Consider the following 27028-nt stretch of genomic DNA (forward strand, 5'->3'; position numbering starts at 1 on the left):
TGCCACACCTTTATATTAAAAAAAACCCTCACACATACACACACACACACACACTGCAGATGGCAGAATGGCAAGTAAATATTAAGTACCACCCTCTTTTTTTTGCTATAAATGTCTGACAAAATAACGAGTACAGCCATCAGAGCCATTTGACTCTTCCAGAAGAGAGAAGGACAACAGGCAACAACAGAAGAACAGAAGCCTTTCTTACATTTATCTGCCTGCGCACTTCAATAAAGAAACTTCCAGAAAGGTCAGATAAGTAAAGCTATGTATTACCTTATTATTATTATTATACATTTTTACACTATTATTGTTGCTTTGAAAGCTACAACTACTGCAGCCTTTAAAAATCTGATGGTGGTGGCATATTTTCATCACATTCAAGCACATTGACATGTTTTCCCCCATGTACGTTGTTGCATATTAATCAATGAAAGAAGTGTCCATACAAAAATAGATTGTGTACATATATCGTATCAACAGAGCCACATTTATCTTAGATTTACATTTGCATATACATTCTCATTAAAACAGATGCAGGTGCATTTTCATTAAAGCCAGTTTGTAAATAATGTGTAATTTGTTGATTAAATGTGAATGAATTTTGGCTGAAATGTCTTTGGCGGCATGGAATGGAGACTAAATTCCTTACGGGTACTAAACAAAACTTAACTTGCTGTAATACATCAGCACCTATCATTAAGGCATTCCTGACAGTGCATAGAGTGTAAAAAATAAGAATCCCACATTAAACATGACAGAAAAAGTAATATTTTGCTTCAGGTCATGTCAGTACTAAGATATTTAGTACAAAAATACGTATAGTATATGAAAGTGCTTTGAAAAGTACATATTTGCACCTTTTTATAACTTTGAAATAAACCGCCTGGAGATGAGATGCGCTGTGTGGAGTTTCGTGCCTTTATTTTTGAGAGTGTAGAAGAAGTGGTGAGAAGTCTATTTTTCAAGGTTTTTGAACAAACATCTGAGATGACAATCTCCAGGACTATAAATACACAGGTCTTGTATTCGTCTTGAAGCTGAACAATTTTCATTTAAATGTGTGTAAATCTCCCCAAATTCGCTCACCAGTTCAGTTTTACCTCGTTTTGATCAGTTACCTCAGTGTAAAGTACTGTAGTAAATTTAGTCCAGGGGTCAGCAATATGTGGCTCCACAGCCGGATTAGCTTTTTAAGTAAGAATAAAAGAATCCTCCTTTGCAGTAAAATAAAGCTCTGCTGATCATTCTAACACAGTTATAGCAATAAATGGTCTTAAACGCCGAAGTTTTATTAAGTGTAACTGCTAATTCACCCTTTAACCTTGAAGGTCGCGTGCAGACTGTTGATCACTATAGTAACACTGACACACTAGTGACACCCTCGACATTGGTAGATGAATTTGTAGACAAATGCTATTTTAGCAAATTGTCTAACCAAATAATTGACATATTATTATATGGACATGTGGACATGAGAGATGCAGTCTCACTTCCAGCTCTAAAATGCAGGGATGTAGCTAAAATAAGCCTCCACCTTTGGACTAAAACAGTTCTGGTAGTGACATGAAAATGTGCAATAGCGTTTTTGGAATAAAGCATTTTATTTAAAAATTAAACTCATAACAAAATAGTTCAACTTAACTTTAAAAGAAATTACATTTTTTACTTTACATACAAAAACTGCAAAAAAAGAAAGGATTATATTTTTCAGTTGAAATGTAAGGGTTAGGATACGGGACAGCTGCTTCCCTATAGAAAACCGTAGTACTCTCAATTAATGCCTTGGGTTTAAATAAATCATAATCTTTGTAAATATCTAAGGTCTAAGTACTTAATTTGTAATCCTTTGTTTGTCTGTGGGACCGTAGTTTGAACTAATTCAATAGAACTGTCCAAATATTCATTTATTTATTGCTTTGTTTATTCATCTTGACAGTCATGGAGCCTAAAACGATTGAAATGGCAGCCCTGGGAAGGGCCCTGTATCCTGGCATGCTGTACGACTGCCGCAGAGATTCTTTCATTCCAGGTAATATAGTGTTGTATACTACATGAAGTATTTTTTACTTCAAGCAAACTCAAGGGAACATATCTGACCATTCATATGTATTTGTCTAACACAATACTTAGAGGCCACAACTTAGTTATTTACTTATTGCCTCATGTGCTAATTCCTAGTACACATAACTTACAAAATGATGTGGCGCAGAATTTAGTGTGAGACATTGGCCCTTAACAAGTGTGCGTAAAACAAAGCAAACAACAAAGCATTTTTTTTTTCTAAAGATGTTTGAGTGCACAGTGTGATTACAATACACCTACAGTGAACTAACAGGGGCAAGCATATAATAAAGTGACCAGTGATCAAAGAATAAACTTTAGACTCTCACTCATTTCAGGTGTTACTCTATGGGATAAACAGTCTTTGTCCAAGGATTTGGATGTGCATCGACAGCCCAAGACTGATCTGAAATTTGTTGCTTCTGACTCACTCCGGGATAAGACCAGCGTCCTTGATGTCAGCGCCTCCCTCAAAGCCAGCTTTCTGGGTGGTTTAGTGGAGGTTGGAGGCTCAGCCAAATACTTGAGTGACAAGAAGTCCTCAGATCGTCAGTCTAGAGTTACTATGCAGTATAGCCAGACAACAAGATTTGAGCAACTTACTATGACCCAGCTGGGCAAAATCTCCTACCCTGATGTGTTTGAGCAGAAGACCGCCACTCATGTTGTTACAGCTGTACTGTATGGAGGTCAGGCCTTTATGGTGTTTGACAAAGCAGTGTCAGAGAAAGAGGACAAACAAGAGGTTGAGGGAAATCTAAGGGTAATGGTTAAGAAGATCCCTTTATTTTCCATAGAGGGGGAAGGAGCTCTAAAGATGAATGAGTATGAGAAAAAAATGGCTGATAATATCAGCTGTACATTTTATGGTGACTATGAGCTCCAGGAGAACCCCACTACATACATGGAAGCCTTGCAGCTTTACAAGAAGCTGCCATCTTTGCTGAGGCAGAGGGAGAATGATGCTGTGCCTGTGAGGGTTTGGCTCCATCCCCTGGCACGTTTCGACAGTAAAGCAGCTAAGCTGGAGAGAGAAATTGGAGAAACACTTGTAGCTAAAGTTGAAGGCTTGTTGGAGGAGCTGGGAGATGCAGAGAGGAGATGCAGTGATCTGGGTCAGAACACAACAATAAGTGATTTCCAGGATGTGAGAGAAAGGCTGAAAACATTTCAGGAATCATTTGGTATCTACAAAGTGTTGTTACGAAAAGCTCTGGCCACTGTCCTTCCTGCTATTCGGGGTGGGCAGGCACAAGACAGTTCACTGGCTGACATTCTGACTGCCCATGCCAACTCCCCCTTTAGGGCTAGCAAGCTAAAGCAGTGGTTAGAGAATGTTAATGGTGAAGTAGATGTGCTGAGTTCCTACACCAGGGAACTGAATGAAGTCCCGGTAATCACATCCTCAGCCAAGTTCAACAGCATCCTCTTCAATCCCACGGTGGACACAGTCATATGCTTCTCCTTCACTTCTGTGAAGTATGAAGATAAATATCTACAAACCATTACAGAGTTCCTGAGAGCAGATCCTTTTGAGAAGCAATCAACAGTTCAGAAATCAAGTGACCAAGACATCCAGCCTTGGTTCAGCAATCCTGAAATATCTAAGAAGATGAAAGAGAACCTTTGCCTCTTCAAAAGTTTTTTTAATGCCAATAAGGATAAGAAGACAACCAGGTTTGTCATTTCATCAATCTCAGACCCCTCCAATCCTGGCATCTCCATCCGCCTGTATAAACAAGAGAAAGTGGATGACCGCTTTCAACCAGTGTCCAAGCCTCCTGCTCCCAGTGTGGACATTCAGAATAAGAATGTGATTCTGAAACTTCAGAAGTCCCCAACTGGAGTCACAACGCGGTACAGAGTGGAATACGGAGTAACACAGCCCGATGCTTCAGGAGCTGATGGTGGCACTTGGGAGACCATAGACACTCCAGATACAAAGGAAACCTTCATATTAAGTGGACTGCAGCTGGCCAACCAATGCTGGGTCCGGTACAGAGCAGTCAGTGATGTGGGAGTGAGTGAAGTCAGTGAATCTGTCCAGTTCTCCCTCCAAGGGAAGGTCACCGTTCCATTGGGCAAGTCATGGGTCAGTGCAGAATTTCTTACTTTCTCTTTATTGTTTTTGTAGCATTTTGCAAGATTTTACATGATTTGTAATTTTAGCCGTAGGCTTTGGTAAAATCTGAGCAAAATTAGTTAAAATTGATATGCAAATCACATAAACCCTACATTTAATTCAGAACAGCATGAAGAGAACACATCACATTTTGAAACAGAAAAATGTTATTACAAATACACTTCCTATGGAGCCATGCAGTTGTAATATATGTAGAACTCGGTTTTACGCTGTCTTGCTGAAATAAGCAAGGGCTTCCCTGAAATAAAAAAAAACTCATCTGGATGACAGCATGTGGTGCCAAAACCTGTATATATCAATCAGCATTAATGGTGCCTTCACAGATGTCTCAGTATGTAGTTGAAATAAAAGCTGATGCAAAACAAGAGTAAGGGATAATTTTTGCTTTCTAGATTTGTCCGGAAACAATAAAAAACAATGTATGTATACTTGTGGTGTCTCTGGTGGTTTGGAGGCCCTAAGTGAGAAACAGACCTGGAATTATTTTTCTTCACAAACCTAAAGAAATCAAATCAAGAGAATTTTTTTTTATTTATCTCATGGCAGTTATCAAATAATGCTCAAATCACTGAAAAATCTATAATATCCTATCATATGTTTGCATTCCACACAGAACTGGATCTCTTCCTCCCTCATTAATGAACTAAGGAAGAAAATAATGACCAACTTGGGCGTCTCATGGTGGAGTCTGTCGACAATCATGTCAGAAGTTTCGAATCAGCTCAGCAATATTGTGAGTAGTTTCAATTAAAGTGTGGGTCAAGGGTGTAATAACTTCAGTGAACATAATCTGACCATTTGCAAAATTCTAAACCACCTACTTTAGTTACTATGTCAAACATGTTAGCTCAGGCTGCCTGGTAGCATCTGAAACACTTGTATTAACTTCTGAAAACGTCTGCAGCCCAAAGGAAAATGTAAAAGCATGCAGAGGAGTACATTTCAAACCATTATTTATTATTATTTAAGAGTTAACTGGCTTTAAAAGATTTCTGGAAACCATGTTTTCATTAATCAGACCAGGGAAGTCTTCTAGCCACTGAGCATCATAAAAAACAAGGAAGAGGTTGAAGCCATAGGTAAACATTCATCAGGCGTGTCCAATCCTATCCACAAAGGGCCGATGTGGCTGCAGATTTTCATTCCAAAAAAGCAGGAGAAAATCTTTTTGTGCTTGTTTAATCAATTGGTTTCAGTCTGTAAAACATCTGAGTAGCTGAGCACATGCATGGTTGGTATAAAACATGCAGCCACACTGGGCTTTTGCAGACTGGACACCCCATACATACATAGACGGGTTCAGCAAGGCACGTCAACAGTGCTGCCATTTTGGCCCTGTCAACACCTGTAAGCATCAAATAAACAGAAACCTACACATCAATTCACTTTGACAATGCATTGTATTAACTTCCTCATTTACATTTGGTTGAGAAGGACACATCTTGTAAAAAAGGACTTACTTACTTACTTATAGCTTACTTTAATAAAGCAAAAACAAATTATGGCATTTCTGTGATGGATTAGCGACCTGTCCAGGGTGTTTCCTGCCTTCTGCCCAATGTGTGGTGGGATAGGGTCCAGCAACCCCCGCTACCAAGGAGAGAATAGGTATTTGTACAAGTAACACTCAGATTTGTACTACAGATGCAGAGTTTAATGACATATACAAAAATATCAACAGCAATTGGAGATAAACTGGAGCAGCACAGAACAAAATAGCAAATCCACATCAAGTCCAAAAAATAATGGATACATGGGAAAATAGCTCAGAACTGACACAAGGAGTGACAGTACCTCACAAGGAGTGAGAGTCTCTGTAAAAGTGTAAAAGACCCAATCCCATTTCTTATTTTTATCCCTACCCCTCATTTTCGAGTGTAACCCTGCCCCTTGAAACTGAGTTACAAGGGGTAGTGGTTGAAATCTTCCTCCTATGAAATGGGAAAACCCTTCAAGAACCGGATACATCATCGGGTGTCGTCAGTGACTTTTACGTAAACAGACGAGACCAGGTTTTCCAGCCATTTCCAATATGCCGCCTCCAGCTGTGGTGTTCTCAGTTTTGTGTCACATGACAGGACAGGTGAATCATATTTAAAATAGACTGAAAAAATAAGCAAGACGTGTTTTCCTGCTTTGTCTCCGTACTATAGCAATGATGGTATATCAGACTGACATTTGCTTTTTAAGGAGACAGAAAATAATGGGCACTGGCGAATCATTCACAACTTCAGTCTTACACAATCCATCAATCAATCAAACGATTCAAAGAATAAAAAAACAAAACAAAAAACTTCATTACTTCGTTTACAGCTACTAGCGCTGCTCTGTAGGCAGCCCTGCGAGTCTGCAGTGACCGCAGAGGGGAAAGTTCAGCTCCTCACTGCTTCAATACATTTAGGGCATCATACGCCTTCAAAGAGGCGGGGGGGCAATTATTTATTATCGCCACCAAGAATTCTTCGGTGATATGAAGCTGAACTTATCTTTCTAATCACCAGCTTCATGATTAATTTTCCCATTCCATCATAAACGGTGCAGCAACCTCAGGTACCAGAACATAACTGCTGCACCATTTAAGGTAGAACGGGAAATTTCGCTAAGTAGTGACTGAGACATCAACGTATTACTAGCGATTTTTATGTGTGTTATGAAGGAAATGACCATAAAATGCTATTACAATGGTTATCTTACAATACCTCAGCCATTATCCAGTGAAGCAGGGATCACTGGTCTGAGGAGGGAAATATGAAAGCCACGTGAGATTTTATAATGATGGGGCAACTACAACTAAAACAAACCAAAAGGGTGTTAGACCAGTGGAAGCATTATGAAGAGAACACTGTGCATGTAATGCCCATGAATGGAAAATGATGTTGATGATGTAGTCCACGATCATCTCTTTAGTTTTACTGACGTTGAGAGGTTGTTGTCCTGGCACCAGCTGGTTAGTGACTTCTTCTCATCTCTGCAGGCCATCTTGTTGTTGAATGTGATGAGGCCCAGGATGGTTGTGCCATCCACAAACTTGATGATATTGAAGCTGTTCTTGGTAGCACAGTCATAAGTGAACAGGGAGCACAGGAGGGGGCTGGCCACACAGCACTGTGGTGCACGCATGTTGAGGATCAGCAGACAGAGGTCTCCAGTCCAAGATCAAACAGCTTAGAGATAAGTTGTGAGGGAATGATGGTATTGAATGTTGAGCTGTAGTCAGTGAAGAGCACTCTCTCTGTTCTTCTTGTGAGGCCTGAAGAAGGCCATGGAGAAGTATATTCAGGAGGCATTTACCTTCATACAGGTTTCATACAGCCCTCCACCTCAGTGGCAGAAGCTTAGTTCTAGATCATTCCATCTCATCCCAAAGGTGTTTAGTGGTGCTTAATCCCTCTAAAGAATATGATTCTACTGCTCTATATAGCTTTAAATACACTGCTAAAAACTGTAGAGTTCAATCATTTAATGACATGGATTTATACTGTAGCTGTTTTTATAGTTACATGTCTTGCTAGTAAACTATCACTATACAGTAAATGTGTTAAGTTCAGTACAAACTTTTACAGAGGATTTATTATAACATATTTAGCAGACCTAGATAACCAAATGGATACTTTCACAGCTTTTTGGCCTAACTCACCTCTACGTTGACCTTGATTTTATATTTGGCAAAGAGCTATGACCTTTTAACTTCTTCATGCCATATCTCTATGTAAGTTTTTAAATCACGCATTTACATTAAATCAGCACTTTTTTTTTGTTTGAATTAATGTGAGATATTGATTTTGCCCATCTAAACTAAACATTTGATATGCATTGTTTCATTCAAAGTATTTATTTGAGTTGAATAAAACTAGTTAAACTGTTTATTGTTCATTTGCTAAGTTGAACTAATGAACCTTACACTAATTTCTTTACAGTGCATTCCTTTTGTGGGCCCAATTCCTGGAGGGCTGAGACCAGGAATGGCTCTGTACTGCCAAGGGGTTGTTAATCCAGATGCCAACGAGTATGAATTTCTAATATTTATAACACAAAATACTTTATATATATAACTACTCTTCTTTAACATGAGCCTTTCTTTGCATCCCATACAGTGTAGTCATAAATCATAAGCTTGGACCGAAAGATGGGGATGACATTGCTTTTCACTTCAACGCCCGTATCAACAATTCAGTGGTTCGTAACAGCTGCAGGAACGGAAATTGGGAGGGTGCAGAAGAGACTCAAGGGTGTCCTTTCGTGAGGGGATCAGCTTTTGATATCTTCATTGTTGTCAAAGCAGATGGCTATGAGGTATGGGCATTAATTGAGTATGTGGTAAAAAAAAAATTAAATAAGCAATGCAAGTAAAAAAAACAATTTATGAACATAAAAAAAAGACTATTCTATTTTCTTTCCAGGCATATGTAAATGGCCAGAAGAATTGCTTCTTCAAGCACCGAATACCAGTTGAGAAAGTGACCACGCTTCACATCAAAGGAGAAGTCATCATGAACACCATTGGTTATGTAGCAGTAAGTCATTTACTCCATGCTAAATGGATAAAATCTTTTTTTATTTACTGAATGACTTGCTTGTAAAACTGTAAAATAAAAACCAAAGAAAATATCACTTAAATTACATGCACTTCAGGTGTTCGTATTATTGGTAGATCTGCATTAAGTAGTATTACTGTTGTAGACACAGCACATTCCACTAGGGCTAGCTGCTAGTAGAAATTTACATTATTGTTGCAGTTGTAATTTTAGGTTTTGGAATCTACATCTGATATGATCATTTTATTATTTTAGAACTAAAAATGGAAAAGTTCATGAATTCACTGCAATATACTATAATGAATTGAGTGGAAGTTAATTATAACATAGAATTTAATGAGAATTTGTGCATTGTATCATGTTTTATGTTGCTGGAAATAAGCCTCCTGATTATGAACAACACCCCTCACAAGTAATAAAAACACAGCAACTTGGAGCATCTTGTGGCTATTGTATTATTTTGTATTGTATTATATTTTTCTGTAATGTAACACATTTAGAATAATAAAATAAATATAATTACAATTACATTATATGCTACAAAGCACAGCAGGTACCAGTGGACAACCAAAGAATTCAAGAAGTACTTCCCAACATCCTTGTAATCCAGAGCAGCCAGGACATTTTTGGGGGGAAATGCATGTTTCCTTCATTACCATTCTTTGTCTTCTCTTTGCTCAGAACTGGAGCACATCCACTTTTGGTAAGGAACAAAGCCCAGGAGTCTCACGTGGGAAGTTTTCCCAGATCCAGTTGGGAGTGCCATATCCAGTCTGCTACCCTGTAAGTAACATGGCACTTGAAAATGGTTTAAAAGGCAAAAAAATGTTAATTAAGGTTTTATAATATACAAGTTTTATTTTGTATTATTTATGCTAAGAATCAGAACAATTAATGTTTTGTTTAAATGTAAGGATTTGCAGTTGTTCATTGCCTACATGTACAATGCTTATAATCACTACAGGCCTTACCCTATGTGGGACCACTCAGTGGAGGGCTGAAAGTAGGACTGGCTTTGTTCTTCCAAGGTGTTGTTCCTTCAGATTCTGATAGGTACGTTCATGATACTGGACACAGGTGGAAAGTAATAAATTACATTTACTCTTGTTACTGTAGTTGAGTACATTTTTCCTTGTAATGCTACTTTTTGGAGTAAAATGCATTCACAGTACTTCTACTCTCACTTAATCTATAAGGAAACACTTTTAACTTGTTAATTTAATGTTTAATAATAGAGTAAAAATATATTATTATTATTATTCTCTAAGCTATTGGTAACTAGCAAAGATAATTTCTCTAGATTGACAAAGCACTTCTTGTAAGTCGCTCTGGATAAGAGCATCTGCTAAATGCTGTAAATGTAAAATGTAAATGTATTATGAGCTTATCAGCTTATAAACCAATTAGAAGAAAGCCCAGTTGAATTGGAAAGATTCACCAATCAAAACACAGCAACTCCCAGCTACAACAACAGTGCACAGACCTCTAGTTTAGTGGCCGGTGAAAGAGGAGAACTCTACCAGCATACCCAAGGAATAGACTTTATCCAAATGGTCACCTATATTAATTTAAAAATGAACTTATTCGAACTAATTATTACTAATTATTAACGAACTAATTTAAAAAAGATAACAGTGTTATCACAAAACGTGCTGAGATCTCTGCTTACACAACTCAACTTCAGCTGATGAAGCAGCTGGCAGTCACTGAAAATGAAGTATTGACTAATCTACTTTTAATTTTGACTCAATTAAATCTTTTTTTATAAAGCTGACTTAATTAAACAAGGACAAATCATGCACAGCCTTTCAGAGCTTCTAAATTACTTTGTTGGAAACAGATAAACTAGCAAGTCTTATATAATCATCTAACCATGAAGAACATGTAGTTTAACTTTTTTTCTCTCACATAACATACTTTAGTTTTTTCTGCACAGATTATCTCCACTAATTTATCCAACTCAAGAATGTGGTGTTTTTTGCGGATTTTCTCAGCATACACAAGTTATTTGAGATGACCCCAGAGATAAAAGTCGATAAAATAAAAAAATGAAATAAAATAAAACAAAACCTGTCCTGTGACTTTTGACTCACCCTGTATATACACTATATTGCCAAAAATATTCACTCACCCATCCAAATCATAGAATTCAGTTGTTCCAATCACTTCCATGGCCAGGGGTGTATAAAACCAAGCACCTAGGCCTGCAGACTGCTTCTACAAACATTTGTGAAAGAATGGATTGCTCTTAAGAGCTCAGTGGATTCCAGCATGGTTCCATGATAGGATGCGACTTCTGCAACAAGTCCAGTTGTAAAATGTTCTTGCTACTAAATGATTCAGTCAACTGTCAGTGGTATTATAACAAAATGGAAGTGATTGCGAACAACAGCAACTCAGCCACAAAGTGGTAAGCCACGTAAAATGGCAGAGCGGGGTGAGCAGATGCTGAGGTGCATAGCACACAAAAGTCGCCAACTTTCTGCAGTCAATCGGTACAGACCTCCAAACTTCATGTGGCCTTCAGATTAGCTCAAGAACATCGTAGACAGCTTCATAAAATGGGTTTCCATGGCCGAGCAGCTGCATCCAAGAATCACCAAGCGCAATGCAAAGCATTGAATGCAGTAGTGTAAAGAGCCTCCACTGGACTCTAGAAGAGTGGAAATGTGTTCTCTGGAGTGACGAATTCTTCATCTGATGGATGAGTCAGGGTTTGGCAGCTACCAGGAGAATGGTACTCATCTGACTGCATTGTGCCAAGTGTAAAGTTTGCTAGAGGGGGATTAATATGTGGTTGTGGTTTTCAGGAGTTGGGCTTGGCCCCTTAGTTCCAGTGAAGGGAACTATTAATGCTTCAGCAGACCAAGAGATTTTGGACAATTTCATGCTCCCAAATTTGTGGGAAAAGTTTGAGGATGGCCCCTTTCTGTTCCAAAATGACTGCAGACCAGTGCACAGTCCTGACCTCAACCTGATAGAACACCTTTGGGATGAATTAGAGTGGAGACTGCAAGCCAGGCCTTCTTGTCCAACAGTGTCGGACCTCACAAATGCGCTTCTGGAAGAATGGTCAAAAATTTCCATAATCACACTCCTAAACCTTGTGGAAAGCCTTCTCAGAAGAGTTGAAGCTGTTATAGCTGCAAAGGGTGGGCCAACATCATATTAAACCCTATGGATCAAGAATGGGATGTCACACAAGTTCATATGAGTGTGAAGGCAGATGTCCAAATACTTTAGGCAATAATATATATGTTTATATATGAACATTGCTTAATATGCTGTTAGTCCTTCACCTGCTACCAAAGCAGTTCTGACCTGCTAAAGCAAGAACTCTATAAGAACTTTGGAGGTACCAAGACATGGAACTCCTTCATTGCCATGAAGGAGTGTACCAGGCCTGCCACGATGTTTAAGTAGGTGGCACTTGTCAAATTTATGTCTATATCAATGCCCAGATCAAGGGTTTCCCAGCAGACCACTGCCCAGAGCATCACACTTCCTCCACTGGCTTGTCTCCTTCACATAGTGCATCCTGGCAGCATCACTTCCCTAGGTAAACACCACACATGTACCCAGCTGTCTGCTTGATGTAAAAGAAAACCGGACTTATTGCACTAATTGATGTTCTTCAATTGCTCTAAGGTCCAGTTCCAACATCTGTGCCAACATTGTTGGTGCTTTAGATGGTGGACAGGGGATGGCATGGGCCCTCTGACTGGTCTGTGGCTATCCAACACCACAAACAGCAGGGTGCAATGCACTGATTTGTTGTGACACATCCCCCTCATAATCACAATGTGTTTTTTTACCCAATTTTCTTCCCAATTTAATCATCCGTAATTCCACACGCTAGTTACGACTCCCCCAATCACAAGATACTACCAGTGCAAAGAGGGTGAAGGCCAACACAAGCTTCCTCCAAGACCTGTGAAGTGCCATTGCATCTTCTCAATCGCTCACGCAACGTTGTTGAACAGCTGAGCGCGTTCGGAGGAAAGCGGCAACTGCCAGTTCTGTTATGTTAGCTAACAGATACTCACGCTAACTAGCATCTTGTTGAGTGATGTGGGCGATCCTACCCACCCAGAGAGTGAGGCCAATTGTGCTCTCTTGGACTCCTGGCCACCAATGGCTGTAGCATCACCAGGAATTGAAGTCCTGATGACAGGGCCAATGCTTAGATGGTTGCACCACTCGGGACTTGTGTCATAGTATCCTTTCTGTAAGTTTGGATCAGACAAAATAACATTTGTTGCCATTGCACATCAGTGAGCCTTGGGTGTCATTGGTTTGTCCCTCCTCGAACCATGGTGGGCAGGTACTCCCCTTTGCTGATCAGGAGCAGCCCACTAGCCTAGCCATTTCAGAGATGCTCCAACGGTGTCTTATTGGCCATAATGATCTGGCCATAATGATCTAGTTGCTCAGATCTTCACCTGCTGCCCAATCTACCGCATCTAACACATCGACTACAAGAATGAACATTTGCTTAACTTTTGTTTTTGAAACTAATAATTAACCTTATTTGCTTCACCTGTAAGTGTTTGCTATTTTTTTGCTTCATCAGTGTATATTAAACTAACCCTGCATTAAATAGAAAATATATATTTTGAGATTTACAATCTGGAATAGCCATTTACAGGAATTTCAAAATATAATTTAGGTTCAAATATTACTTTTTTGTGTTGCTTGCAGCTTCACAATAAATCTGAAGGCTGGGCAAAGAGAAGGAGATGACATCGCATTCCACTTCAACCCCCGTGTTGGGACACCCTCTGTTGTGCGCAACACCTTCAGAAACGGGCAGTGGCAGAATGCAGAAGAGACCTCAGGGGGCCCATTTGTGAAAGGAGGAGCCTTTGATTTGTTCATGGTTGTTAAACCAGAAGGATATGAGGTACAGAGCTTGAAGAAGTAAAGCAAGTGAATTAACAACTTAAGGAAAATAAATTGTTATACAAACAGTTTTGCTTCATTTCCTTCAGGTAATTGTGAATGGGTACGTCTTCTGTATGTACTGGCACCGTATGCCAGTGGAGAGCGTGTCTGCGCTTAATATCCGTGGAGATGTTTTCATGACCAACTTTGGCCTCATTGAAGTAAGTAGTTTTTTTTCATGTACTTTTTGGCAATAGTTTTGGATAGAAGCACATTCATTACATCATCCATTGAAAATCGTGTATATGTATCAATTTTAAAAGTATTTTTTCTTTCCACCAGGTGGACAACGTTAAAATGAAGGTCACCATGCCTGCCCATATTTGAGGATACTAATCATCTCCATTAAGTTTGTTTTTTCTTTGTTATACTCAAGTATCTAAATGATGATCTTGTAGTATTCCCTGTTCTGCATAACATTATGACCACCTCCTTGTTTCTATTCTCATTATCCATTTAACAGCTCCACTTACTATATAGGTGCACTTTGTATTTTTACAGTTACAGATTGTAGTCCATCTGTTTCTCTGATACTTTTTTAGCCCCTTTTTCCCTGTTCTTCAGTGGTCAGGACGCTGTTGGCTGGATATTTTTGGTTGGTGGATTATTCTCAGACCAGCAGTGGCCCTGAGGTGTTTAAAACACACCAGCAGCACTGTTGTGCCTGATCCACTCAGACCAGTGCAACACAAACTAACACACCACCACCACATCAGTGTTACAGTGTTAGTGCTGAAAATGATCCACCACCCAAATGGTACCTGCTCTGTGAGGGTCCGTGGGGGTCCTCACCACAGAAGAACAGGGTAAAAGGGGGCTAACAATATATGCAGAGAGCTTATATTGTAGAGCTGATAAAATGGTCAACAAGCGTAGAAATAAAGAGGTGGTCATAATGTCATTCCTGATCGGTGTAGGTAATGAGGTTTCAGATAAAAAGTCCAGTGCTTTGGGTGTCTGCTGTTTGATGGTTTATCAAGCTAAGAGTTAAATGTAAAGGTTTCCTAATTTGATGAAAGACTGCACATCACACAATAACCAACTTCTGTCAGCGAAACTGAGGCAGTTGCTTCTGTAGAATTTGAAAAACTTGTGCATCTCTTTTCAAACGTTCATAATGTGAATGTTTTTTGCTTTCTCCAATTAAAAATGACTCAAATTCAGGGACAGGGTATTCACCCGTGCTTTAAGTTAAGAACTAGTTAAGTGATACTTCTTTGATCCCACAACCGGGGAAATTCCACCTCCGCATTTAACCCATCCGTGAAGTGAAACACCACATACACACTAGTGAACACACACACTAGGGGGCAGTGAGTACACTTACCCGGAGAGGTGGGCAGCCCTATCCACGGCGCCCGGGGAGCAGTTGGGGGGGTTAGGTGTCTTGCTAAGGACACCTCAGTCATGGACTGTCGGCCCTGTGGATCAAACCGGCAACCTTCCGGTCACAGGACTAGATCCCTAACATCCAGCCCAAGACGGCCCCTTTATGTTTATAATATAGAATGGCTCTTACTGCACCTCTCTTTAAGCCAAGGATATCCCTGCTGTCAGAAGAATACGTCATCATTTATTCAGTTTTTGACATAATTTGGCTATAGCCCTTTACTTTTTGTGTGTGCTAACTGGTTGCTAGCATTAGCAGTCACACTTTATTTGGATGGTCCCCTATAGATGCTCTATAGATACCTAAATCACTAACAAACTTTCTGGTGATACTTAGTTGACTATCACCAACAGTATGGTTATGGTTATGGTTAGGAGTAGGTGTAGGTTTTGCCTTGAGGTTAAGGTTAGGGTTAGGAATAGATGTATTAAAATCTTTGATACTAAAATTGAATCAGTTACATGTAATAGATATTTAGTTTGATGTTACTTAAAGACAAACTGAGCATTTACAAACCATCTGCAACAGACCATCCAAATAACACTCAACTTCAAGTCAAGTTGCAGTTAATAGATATCTAGTTGAATGTTACTTAAAGATATACTAAGCATTTACAAAGTATCTACAGTGGACCATTCAAATTAAGTGTTACTGCATTAGTATATGTTAAGCAATTCTCTCGAACCAATCTGTAGTCTGTAGCATTTTTAGGTCACTTTCTGTTATTAGTTCAGCTCGCTTGGAACCTTGAGAGATACCAGATTTGCCTAGTAGAAAACCAAAAAAAGCAAGTAGAGTCAAATTGAGCTGGTACCATGCAGAGGAAAAGAGGCTTTAAAGTAACTGTTATGTGATTAATGCTGGAAAATCACAATCACATGTTGTGACACTGTGCAATCACAATGCAAAAATGTGACAGTGCATTACAATAAATTTTATTCAGTGTTGATTTTCTAAGTGAAAATAACTGAACACATTCTACAGGAACCAAACATAAATGACATTTAAAAAAATAAGGAAAAATTTACATTTACTTGTTAAGCTTTGGGGGTAATAATTGGGAAAAAATAAAATTTTAAATGTGCCATTACTTTTTCACACGACATATTTTATGTTTCAATTTTCCCAGTATATTAAATTCAGCAAAGCAAAGATTGATTGTGCAGAAGTGTCCTCCCCATAGAGGATGTAACTTATTTTCAATTAGAAACAAACACTTCTGCATACAACTGTAGTTACAGTTTGCATTTTCCTTTATTCTTTAAAATTTCGTTCAAAATAGTATCAAGAATTGACTTGATTCATTAGCCAAATGGTTTGCGCTGCTATTACTGGTAATCTAAATTTGTTATTAAATGTGGAGGACATCTAAAGAATAATGTTTTATCTAAGAAACCATAGATTTCATATTTAAAATCACACATTTCAGTATATAATTTGAATAGAGAATACACGTTTATTTAATAGGACACATAAACAGTCTATGGAAGATAATGTTTAGTGCAGTGGTGTATTGATTTTTTTTGACAGTTTTAATGGGTTAGCTTTGGTATCATTTGCTTTTATTTTTCTTTAACATTGTTTCTTCTGTTTTTTTCATTGCTACATGATACATACATCATGCATTTTATTGTTATCCTTTTGAAGCTCCTGCTATCCAGATGTAACAAAAGATTCTTGTTGGATGAAGCTCTTTGAATAAAGTTTGACAGAATCACATCAGTGGACTTTTGTGTTTAAACTTTAAAAATCTGAAAGGGAGCAAAAAGAAGAATTTTTAAGAGTCACAGTCTTTAGTGATTTCAGCTAAAAGATAATTAACATCGAGAGCTTGCATACACACACATTTTCTGTGAAGAACTTTTATAATAGCTTGACTATTTGATTATGTTCCTGAAAGTCATCTGAAAACATCACATGATGTCTAGGCAGAGTGGAGGGTGTTTTCTCTCCATCTCAAAAGCCACCATCACGATTGGCCACTCCCAGTCTTCAATGTGCTTGTATTTACCTCCCAGTCTTGTTCATGTGCTATTTGTTTTGATTCCTTCTCAGTCCTGCCCCCTTGTTTTCAGTCCCTGCCCTTGATCGTTCCCACATGTGTTTACCACCTGTGTCTTGTGAACCCTCATTATCCCTGTTGTATTTAAGCCCTGTGTTTTCCTTAGTTTAGTACTGGTCTTTGTTTGACATGTTGTATGGTGTTTGATCTTCCGGCACCGTTGTTTAACCTATTTTTATTTTCATTATGTCTGGCCCTCCTGCTCTCCGTCTTGGCTCTCTGAGCCTGGACTGTTTTGACACTGATTTTGGATTTGCCCCCAATAAATCTTGCTTTTCTTCGCATATGCATCCGCCTCCTCATCGCTCCCAACCATTACAGCCACAAAGAAAGAGTAAATACTAATGAATAGTCAAAAAAGAAAACGATCACTTAATAATGGATACAAATAATATCCAACAGCAAAATAAAAAACAAAACAAAAAAGACAAACCTAATTCTAAATAGAAGGTCTAAATTAGTTCTTAATTGAATAATCAATCAGATAAGTTTTATTCCTGTAGGCTAAAAGTGGAGCTTTCAGACATTCAGAAAGCCACAGCTTTGGTATGTACTCTTAATAAAAGGCACATTCACAACAATAAATCCAAGCAAGGCAAGTCTGATCTATGGCAGCCAAATTCAATTGTGATTAACAGAGGTGTAGGAAGGTGTTTTAAGCCGGGGGTGCTGAAAGCAGTATATGCCTGAAATGAAATAAAATGCAATTGTTAAGGTTAATTGTTAAACAGTGCCAATATATGGCTTTGCTACATTGAACTTAGTTTCAAGTTCAGGTCTTTTTTTTAAATTATTTTTAGTAGTTAAAGGTAACCAACCTTGAATGAAATCTGCAGGTGCTGCCACACCCTCACTTTCTGTGTTCCTGATGACCAACATAGATTGAAACCAGCTATGCAGAACTGCAGGTGGGGTGGGACAAAACATTTAGGTTGTGTGCAGGTGCAGGAAAACCGTGCAGATTTTCCTCAGGAGCAGGTGAGACAGGGTCCAAACTAAACAAAAAAAAAAAAAAAAAAAAAAAAACACAACAAAAACAACAACAAGTCCCATGCAGACCTCTACCTTAAAGCATATCCATGGTCTTCAGAACTCAGGTCAAAAATACAATGATATTTTTATACCACAGGTGTATTGTGAGTGTGCATATACTACCATTCCAACATTTGTAATGACCATTTTTTAAACATAACTGTTACGTTACCCTCAGATGTAGCTAGGAGCATTTGCAGGAGCAAGACTTACTTTGCTTCCCACTTGCAATAGTGTATGATACAAGAGTGTTACTTATGAGAACAGAGAGGCGATGCAATGCGCTGAGCAAAAACTAAATATAAATCAAAAGAAAAGAAAACGAATGTCTAACTATTCAATATACAAAACATTAACTAATGAAGCCCAACCAACCACAAGGGTGGACGATGGACAGTGCCAAAAAAATAAACCAAGGAAACAAATCTAACCTGCCTAGCCGTAAATCTAATCCTGTCCAAAATACAGTGGGTGGCACTTGCCCTTTACCTAATGTGTCTAAACAATCCAGCGACTACACTGTATGAATATATGTAAAAGCGCGCCCAACTTGCCTGTCCACACCTCGTGCTAGAGAGGGGGAAGAAAAAGAGAGAGAGAGAGAAAGAGAGCTAGAAAGAGATGGAGCACAAGACACTCATGTTATGCGCGCAGCTGCACCTGACCTAGTTGGGGGGGGGGGGGGGGAACAAACGTGCAATGCTGGCACGTAACAATAACTAAATTCTCAAAAAACATCATCATCATTGTCATATGTTAACCGCTTAGTCCAGATAGGGTTGCGGTAGCAGTTGAGAGAGCAGAGAATCCTAGATGACCCTGTCCCCCACAACTTCCTCCAACTCATTCCCAGGGATCCCAAGCCGCTTCCAGGCCAGAAAGCTCATTTCTGCCACTTGTATTTGCGATCTCGTTCTTTCTGTCATTACCCACAGATCATGACCATAAGTGAGGGTCGGGATGTAGACCAAAGGGTAAACTGAGAGCTTTGCATTACTGCTGCCGCCTGTCCCAGCCTGCGGCCGATCTCACGATCCCTCTTCCCATCACTCATGAACAAGACCCCAAGATACTTAAACTCAGGGCAAGGGCAAGTCCTTTCCCCTTACCTGGAGTGGGCATGCCACCCTTTTCCGGGCGAAGACCATGGACTCAGACTTGGAGGTGCTAATCTGCATACCAACCGCTTCACACTCCGCTGCATACCACTCCAGTGAGTGCTGGAGGCATCCATGTGATCCAGCCAAAAGAATATCATCATCTACAAATAGCAGAGACGCCCCCCTCCGGCCTCCACACATAATGCCCTCCTGACCCCAGCTAGGTCTTGACACTCTGTCCATGAATATCGCAAACAGGAGTGGAGACAGGGTCCAACGCTAACACTAAAAGAGTCTGACTTAATGCCGAGTATACGAGTACAGCTTTCCCTCAGAGTACAGAGACTGAATGGCCCGGAGTAGTGGCCACGGCACCCCATACTCCCAGAGGACCTCCCACAAGATATCTTGGGCAACACAGTCATAAGCCTTCTCCAAATCCACAAAACACATGTAGACTGGGATGGCAAACTCCCATTCCCCCTCAACAATCTGTGAGAGGGTGAAAAGCTGGTCCGTTGTTCCAGGGCCGGGATGGAATCCGCATTGTTCCTCCTCAATCTGAGGTTCAACTATTGGTTGAAGACTCCTTTCCAGCACCTTGGCATAGACTTTCCCAGGGAGGCTGAGCAGTGTGATACCTCGATAGTTGGCGCACACTCTCCAGTCCCTTTTTAAAAATAGAGATCACCACTCCGGTCTGCCAGTCCAAGGGTACTTTTCCCGAGGTCCATGCAATATTGCAGAGGTATGTTAGCCATGACAGCCCCACAATATCCAGAGCCTTAAGCATCTTAAGCATCAAATCTCATCCACCCCTGGTGCCTTGCCACTAAAGAGCTTGCCAACTACCACAGTGACCTGCACCAGGGAAATGGAGCTTGACACACCAGAAGTTTCTGGCCCTGACTCCCGCGAGGGAGGCATGTCTCCTGGATTAAGGAGTTCCTCAAAGTGCTCCTTCCACTGAACAACATGATCCTAATTTGAAGTCAGAGTTTCTCCACCCTTGCCGAATATAGCTTGGGTGCAGCCACCCCAACTGCTGCAGAGTTGCTGGACTGTTGTCAAGTTTCAAGTTTGTCATTTGCACAAAATGTTGGGACATTTATGAATTGAAATGAGGGTCAGATAATCACAATAATTACTTCAAAAAGTAAATAAGTAAAGTAAAATTATACATAAAGATCTAGAGAAATTATACACAAAATATACTGAAATATACACAAAATACAGAAACAATATACACAAGACAGAGACAATATACATTTAAAGTGACTTGAGTGACTGTTATTGTTCTTTAAAGTGGCTTAGTGTTAAGGTGTTATTTTCCATAGCCTAGATGATATGATACAATAATAATGCTGACAAATGACTGACTGAAAATGGTAGTTGGGGACGGACCCACAGCTTCACAGCTTATTCAGAAGCCTGACAGCCTGTGGGTAGAAACTGTTCATTAACCGGGTTGTTCTAGCCTGGATGCTGCAGAATCTCATGGCAGGACAGTGAACAGGCTGTGTGCTGGGTGACTTCTGTCTGACCAGATCTTTTTGATCTTCCTGAGGCAGCGGGACTGGTAGATGTCCTATAAGGCTGGTAGTTTGTTGCCTATGATGGCTTCCGCCATCCTCACCACTCCTAAGGGCCTTGTGGTCACAGGCAGTGCAGCTGCTGTACCAGACAGTAATGCAGCCCATGGGGATGCTCTCTATGCTGCACCTTTACAAGTTGGTGAGGATCTGAGGATGCAGACCAAACCTCCTGAGCCTACACAGGAAGAAGGGATGCTGATGGGCAGATCTCACAATAGTGTTGGTGTGATGGGACCAGGTGAGGTCATCAGCGAGTCGTACGACAAGAAACTTCACACTGCTGACTCTCTCAACTTCGGCTCCATTTGATGGATAAGGGAAAGTCACCACTCCTCTGCAGCTTCCTGTAGTCCACAATCATCTCCTTCATTCTGCTGATGTTGAGACAGATTGTTGTCATTGCACCACTCTGACACTCTGAGTGCTGACCTCGTCTCTGTTGGCCATTTCATCTCCATCAGTGATGAGGTCTATGATGGTGGTGTCATCAGCAAACTTGAAGATGATGTTGGACGTGTGTTTGGCTACATAATCATGTGTATACAGGGAGTACAGGAGGGGGCTGAGCACACATCCCTGGGGAGCCCCTGTGCTCAGAGTCAGTGTGGAAGAGAAGCTATTTCCTACTTTTCCCACCTGGGGTCTGCTCATCTGGAAGTCCAGTATCCAGTTGCACAGATGAATGAGTTTGGCAGGGATGATTGTGTTGAATGCCGAGTTGTAATCTATAAACAGCTTTCATACATATGTGTTCTTTCTCTCCAGGTGTGTGAGAGCAGGATGTATAGTTAATGCAATGGCATCGCCTGTGGACCTGTTGGAGCGGTATGCAAATTGGTGAGGGTCCATGGTGGCTGGAAGTGTTGAGCAGATGTGAGTTTTGACCAGCTGCTCGAAGCACTTCATAGCTGTAGATGTCAGCACAACAGGGCAGTAATTATTCAGGCAGTTAACAGATTTCTTGGGGACTGGAACAATTGTGGTTTCCTTAAAGCACTTGGGAATCACTGACAGTCTTAAAAAGAGGTTAAAGACATCAGTGAAAACCTCAGCCAGCTGGTTGGCACATGCTTTAAGTACCCGGCTGTGGACACCATTGGGACTGGGTGCCTTGCATGGGTTTACTGCCCTGAAGGATCTCACCACCTCAGACAGGAATAGCTAGAGCACAGCTCTCCTCATCGACTGGGAGTTTCTCAGCAGGTGATGTGTTAGTTGCCTCAAAATGAGCATCATGAGCATTGAGTTCATCTGCAAGTGAGGAGGAAGAGCCCCTATCACACCTTCTTTGTAGTCAGTGATGTTGCGCAGGCCACTCCACATACATCTGAGATCAGAGCCAAGATAGCTGGATTCCACTCGGTCCCTGTAGTTCCTTTTGCCTTGACGGTCCTTTGAAGGTCATATCTGGCCTTCTTGTAGCTAGCCGGGTCACCAGAGTAGTAGGCAGCAGCCCGAGCTCTTAGTTTGGCTTGAACCTCAGCATTGATCCAGGGTTTCTGGTTGGGAAATGGTCTGACATTGGTTTTTGGTACAATGTTTTCACTGCATTTACTGATGTAGCTTGTGATGGAGTTTGTGTATTCCTTGATGTCTGTGATAGCTGCATCACGGAACATGATCCTGTCTGTAGATTCAAAGCAGTCTTGAAGTGTGAAGATGGCCTCCTCACTCCACTGAAAGACTGATCTGAGAAACGGTTTTGCCTGTTTAAGTCTTTGTATGCGAGCAGGAGAAGAATAGAAGTGTGATCAGTTTTGCCGAAGGCAGGGCGGGGGAGGGGTTTGTAACTGTCCTTGATTATGGTGTAGCAGATTCTGTTCTTCTCGGGTAGGAAATTGAAATGTGCTGGTAATATTTGGGCAGAACCTTCAAGTTTACCCTGCTATGGTCCCCAACCACAATAAAAGCAGCTCCAGGGTGAACGTTCTCAAGTCCATTAATAGTCGTGTACAAAACCTCCAATGCACATGACTTTTCTGCCTGAGGTGGGATGTAGACAGTAGTGTGGATGATTTAGCTAAAGTGCCTGGGCAAAAAAAAAAAGGTTGAACTTTCACTGTTATGAGTTCAATATCTGGAGAGCAGTGACTGGCAAGAACCTCTACATCTGTTCCCCATTGAGAGTTCACCATAACATACCCCGCCGCCTCTGCCCTTACCAGAGCCCAGAGTCCTGTCCTGGCGGTAGATGGTGAAGTCAGCCAGTGTGATGCCGTTGTTTGGTGTTGCCAAGGAGAGCCATGTCTCTGTGAGCGCTAAAACACAGCAGCTCTCGATATCCTATTGAAACCTGATCCACGCGTTCAGCTCATCTACTTTGTTCCCTTCGTAAGTATACAGGAGAAAAAAAAGTGCGGGAACGAACGACAAACATAGGCGACGCCACAACCAGCGTGCTCAAACAAAGGCTTGCCTGCCATGAGTATGACGTGGGCCTCGATGGCCACCCAAGCTGAGGTGCTTCATCCTCTTCTGGTTCCGTACTTCCTAAGGTGAAGATAATCAGCTGCAGCAGTATAAGTGTGAGAGCATGCCTCAAGTCTCCACTCTTAACTGCTGAGTCTGTGCTGCAGGGCTCTGTGCGCTTCTGGGGTTGTCTGGTCATGGGTGAATCTTCCCTGTGTGTTGTCCACGTGTTTGCAAACGGCTACATTAGCTCCGGCATAACAGCGTGCCGGCGTGCAGCTGAGTGTTTAACTGGACTGATACAACCCTGAAGGTATGGTTGGGTGCGACAGCACGCTTAACTTCATTCATCCGTGTACAATATGGTCATTGGTGGTGGTATTTTTGCGTATTTAGGTGTACGTATTGGCGGCCCGGGAAAACGGGTTCTTGAGGAACGCTCACTGCCCCTAGACTAAAGTAAATTCAGCAGAGAATATTCACCCTTATAGTTTAACTTCCATCTGAAGGCATGTTTTCTTTTAATTGGTAGAAACTCCAAAAGGTTTACATTTACTTTTTCTATTTACATTATCTGCTTGAATCACGACCAGGTCCTGGTGTGGAGTGTTGTCCCTTGGCAAGCCTAGGTGGCCTCCAGTGCATTAAAGCACAGAGCCTTGGATTGGAGCCACTGCTGTTTTGCCTTGCTGTTTTGTTATGCCCGTTTTACTATTTTTGCTTTTCTTGTTTTGGTTTTGTTAGCCTTTAAATATTTTTGCAATAATCAAACTGTTTAGATTTCTTTTGTATTCTGCTTACTTTGTAATGCTCCACTTCATTAGTGGGTATATTTAAATTTTTGTTTCAGGTTAACATTTGTAATAAGCCTTTTTTTTCCTTTGTTCTGTTTCAGAAGGCATAGGTATATTCACTGGAGTATTGTTGCTAAAAGGGTTGCTTCTAGTTATAGTAGCTTGTAGCCAATTGGTACTAACGATTATTTCCCTTGTGTTTCTAGAGTACATCAGTACCTGCAGCACTTCTTGTGGGCTGGTTACCTTCGGACGGCTTCTTCTCTCCTCACCCTTTTACACTTTGTGTGTGGTGGTGTTGGATTCGTGTGCACTTCTCTTAAGTCTAGTATGTGTGTGTGCACGCTGGTGTGATTTTTAGGTTTCTGGAGGTAGGAGTAGAAATGGCTGAAGTGGTCCTTACCCAACCAGCACATTGCTCCTTGTGTGGAACTTGTGCAGCCAGTATAAGTTGCCTGTCCTGCTCTGGTTTTCCCCCCTTTCAATACCATCATGAAACCACATCTAGACAGAAAAACCAGTGCACACTCCACCTGTAATTAGCAATCAACAGCTACCATTAAGTACTTTTGACTGATTTGGGGCTCAGTGATTCAGTGACAAGGCTCACATTCTCGCATTGACTTCTTTCTAACCAGTAACTCAATTACATATAACATCTCAGACATATCATACCCCTGTTTCACTCAAGTGGAATATAAATCATGTACATAAATCTTTCAGATGGCGCCTTAATACTTCTCTCTTAAAAGATTTCCAATTTGATGGTTACATCCGAAAAGAGTGGGCATCCTTCCTAGAAGTAAATGATTCTCCAGAAACTTCACCAACACTTCTTTGAAAGCCTAAAAAGGACTAAGAGGCAAAATAATATCCTACTCCTCCTATAAGAAGAAAATACAGAAAATGAATCTAAAATGCAACAAAAAATGTATTACATTTATCAAATAAGATGTTAAACAACCCCACAGATAAAACTTAAATGAGCTAAGAAAATGTAACACACAATACAAAGAACTCATAAATAAGAAGACTCAATTCCTAATATACCTCTCCATGGATCACCACCTTATCGTGGTGGAGGGGTTTGCATGCTTGAATGATCCTAGGAGCTATGTTGTCTAGAGCAAAAGCTCCTGGTAGGGTCTCCCATGGCAAACTGGTCCTAGGTGACAGGTCAGACAAAGTGTGATCCATAATAATCCCTATGAAAAGACAAAAACAGGACTTGTTTACCCTGCCCGGAACAGGGTTACCGGGGCCCCACCCTGAGGCCAGGCCTGGGGGAGGGGCTCGCCAAAGAGCGTCTGGTGGCTGGGCATTTACTCATGGTGCCCGGCCGGGCCCAGCCCGAAGGAGTTACATGAGTCCCCCTCCCATTGACCCACCACCAATGGGAGGGGCAGTGTTAGGGGTTCGGTGCTTTGTGGATCGGGCAGTGTCCGAAGGCGTGGGCCTTGGTGTTCTGATCCTCGGTTGCTGAAACGGGCTTTTGGAACTTGGAACGTTACCTCACTGGCGGGGAAGGAGCCTGAGTTGGTGAGCGAGGTTGAGAGATACCGGCTATCGGGCTCACCTCAACACACAGCTTGGGCTCTGGGTCCAATCTCCTTGAGAGGGGCTGGACTTTATTCTTTTCTGGAGTTGCCCATGGTGAGAGGCAGTGGGCAGGTGTGGGATTTCTCAAACCCCTCGACTCGGTGCCTGTATGTTGGGGTTTTCTCCGGTGGATGAGAGGGTAGCTTCCCTACGCCTTCAGGTTGGGGAACGGGTCCTGACTGCTGTCTGTGCTTATGCACCGAACAGCAGTTCAGAGTACCCAGCCTTCTTAGAGTCCTTGGGAGGGGTGCTTGAAAGTGCTCCTCCTGGAGACTCTATTGTCCTACTGGGGGACTTTAACACTCACGTGGGCAATGACAGGGATACCTGGAGGGGTGTGATTGGGAGGAATGGCCTCTCTGATCTGAACCCGAGTGGTGTTCAGTTTTTGGACTTCTGTGCAAACCACAGTTTGTCCATCACAAACACCATGTTTGAACACAAGGATGTCCATAAGTGCACATGGCACCAGGACACCCTAGGCCGCAGTTCAATGATGGACTTTGTAGTTGTGTCATCGGACTTGCGGCCATGTGTTTTGGACACTCAGGTAAAGAGAGGAGCTGAGGGTGGTGAGGTGGATCAGGTGGTGGGGGAAGATGCTGGTCAGACCAGGCAAGCCCAAATGTATAGTGAGGGTTTGCTGGGAACGTCTGGCAGAAGAACGTGTCAGATTGATCTTCAACTCACACCTCCATCAGAACTTTGACCAGATATAAGGGGAGGTGGGGGACATTGACCCAGAATGGGCCATGTTCCGTTCCTCCATTGTTGAAGTGGCTGACAGTAGCTGTGGCCGTAAGGTAGTTGGTGCCTTTCGGGGCGGTAATCCTCGAACCCGGTGGTGGACACCCCAGGTGAGAGATGCCGTCAAGCTGAAGAAGGAATCCTACCGGACATGGTTGGCCTGTGGGACACCAGAGGCAGCTGGCAGGTAGCGACAGGCCAAGCGATCTGCGGCTTCAGTCGTCGCCAAGGCAAAAACCCGTGTGTGGGAGGAGTTTTGTGAGGCCTTGGAAAGTGACTTTAATTCGGCTCCAAAAAGATTCTGGCAAACCGTCAGGCGACTCAGAAGGGGAAAGCAGTGTGCCACTAGCACTGTATATAGTGGAGATGGTGTGCTGCTGACTTTGACTGAAGACATCATTGGGCGGTGGAAGGAATACTTTGAGCACCTTGTCAATTCCACCAACACGTTCTCCAGTGAGGAGGCAGAGTCTGGGGACATGGGAACAGGCTCGTCCATTACTGAGGCCGAAGTCACTAAGGTAGTTAAGAAGCTCCTTGGTGGCAAGGCTCCAGGGGTGGATGAGATCCACCCTGAGTTCCTCAAGGCTCTGGATGTTGTGGGGCTGTCT

At 41.5% G+C, this 27028-nt stretch overlaps 1 protein-coding gene across 1 annotated transcript; it reads left to right on the forward strand.

Moving 5' to 3' along the window:
• Window positions 1-170: 170 nt before the first annotated feature.
• Window positions 171-14147, forward strand: LOC108441195 (stonustoxin subunit beta-like). Its single transcript, XM_037543860.1, has 8 exons — window positions 171-253; window positions 1943-2035; window positions 2406-4159; window positions 4824-4943; window positions 9710-9798; window positions 13447-13648; window positions 13737-13850; window positions 13972-14147. Exons 2-8 carry the CDS (start codon window positions 1945-1947, stop codon window positions 14014-14016), a joined length of 2415 nt encoding a protein of 804 aa, XP_037399757.1. The 5' UTR covers window positions 171-253; window positions 1943-1944; the 3' UTR covers window positions 14017-14147.
• The last annotated feature ends 12881 nt before the right edge of the window (window positions 14148-27028 follow it).

The sequence above is a fragment of the Pygocentrus nattereri genome, chromosome 12 (genome assembly GCF_015220715.1).
Source record: "Pygocentrus nattereri isolate fPygNat1 chromosome 12, fPygNat1.pri, whole genome shotgun sequence".
Taxonomy (NCBI): domain Eukaryota; kingdom Metazoa; phylum Chordata; class Actinopteri; order Characiformes; family Serrasalmidae; genus Pygocentrus; species Pygocentrus nattereri.

Bases quoted from the DNA above. Each gene is read 5' to 3' on its own strand.
- LOC108441195 (XM_037543860.1), top strand. From the start codon at position 1,945: ATGGAGCCTAAAACGATTGAAATGGCAGCCCTGGGAAGGGCCCTGTAT. The intron at 4,160-4,823 runs GTCAGTGCAGAA...CATTCCACACAG, and splicing joins TTCCATTGGGCAAGTCATGG to AACTGGATCTCTTCCTCCCT. The intron at 4,944-9,709 runs GTGAGTAGTTTC...TAATCACTACAG, and splicing joins CGAATCAGCTCAGCAATATT to GCCTTACCCTATGTGGGACC.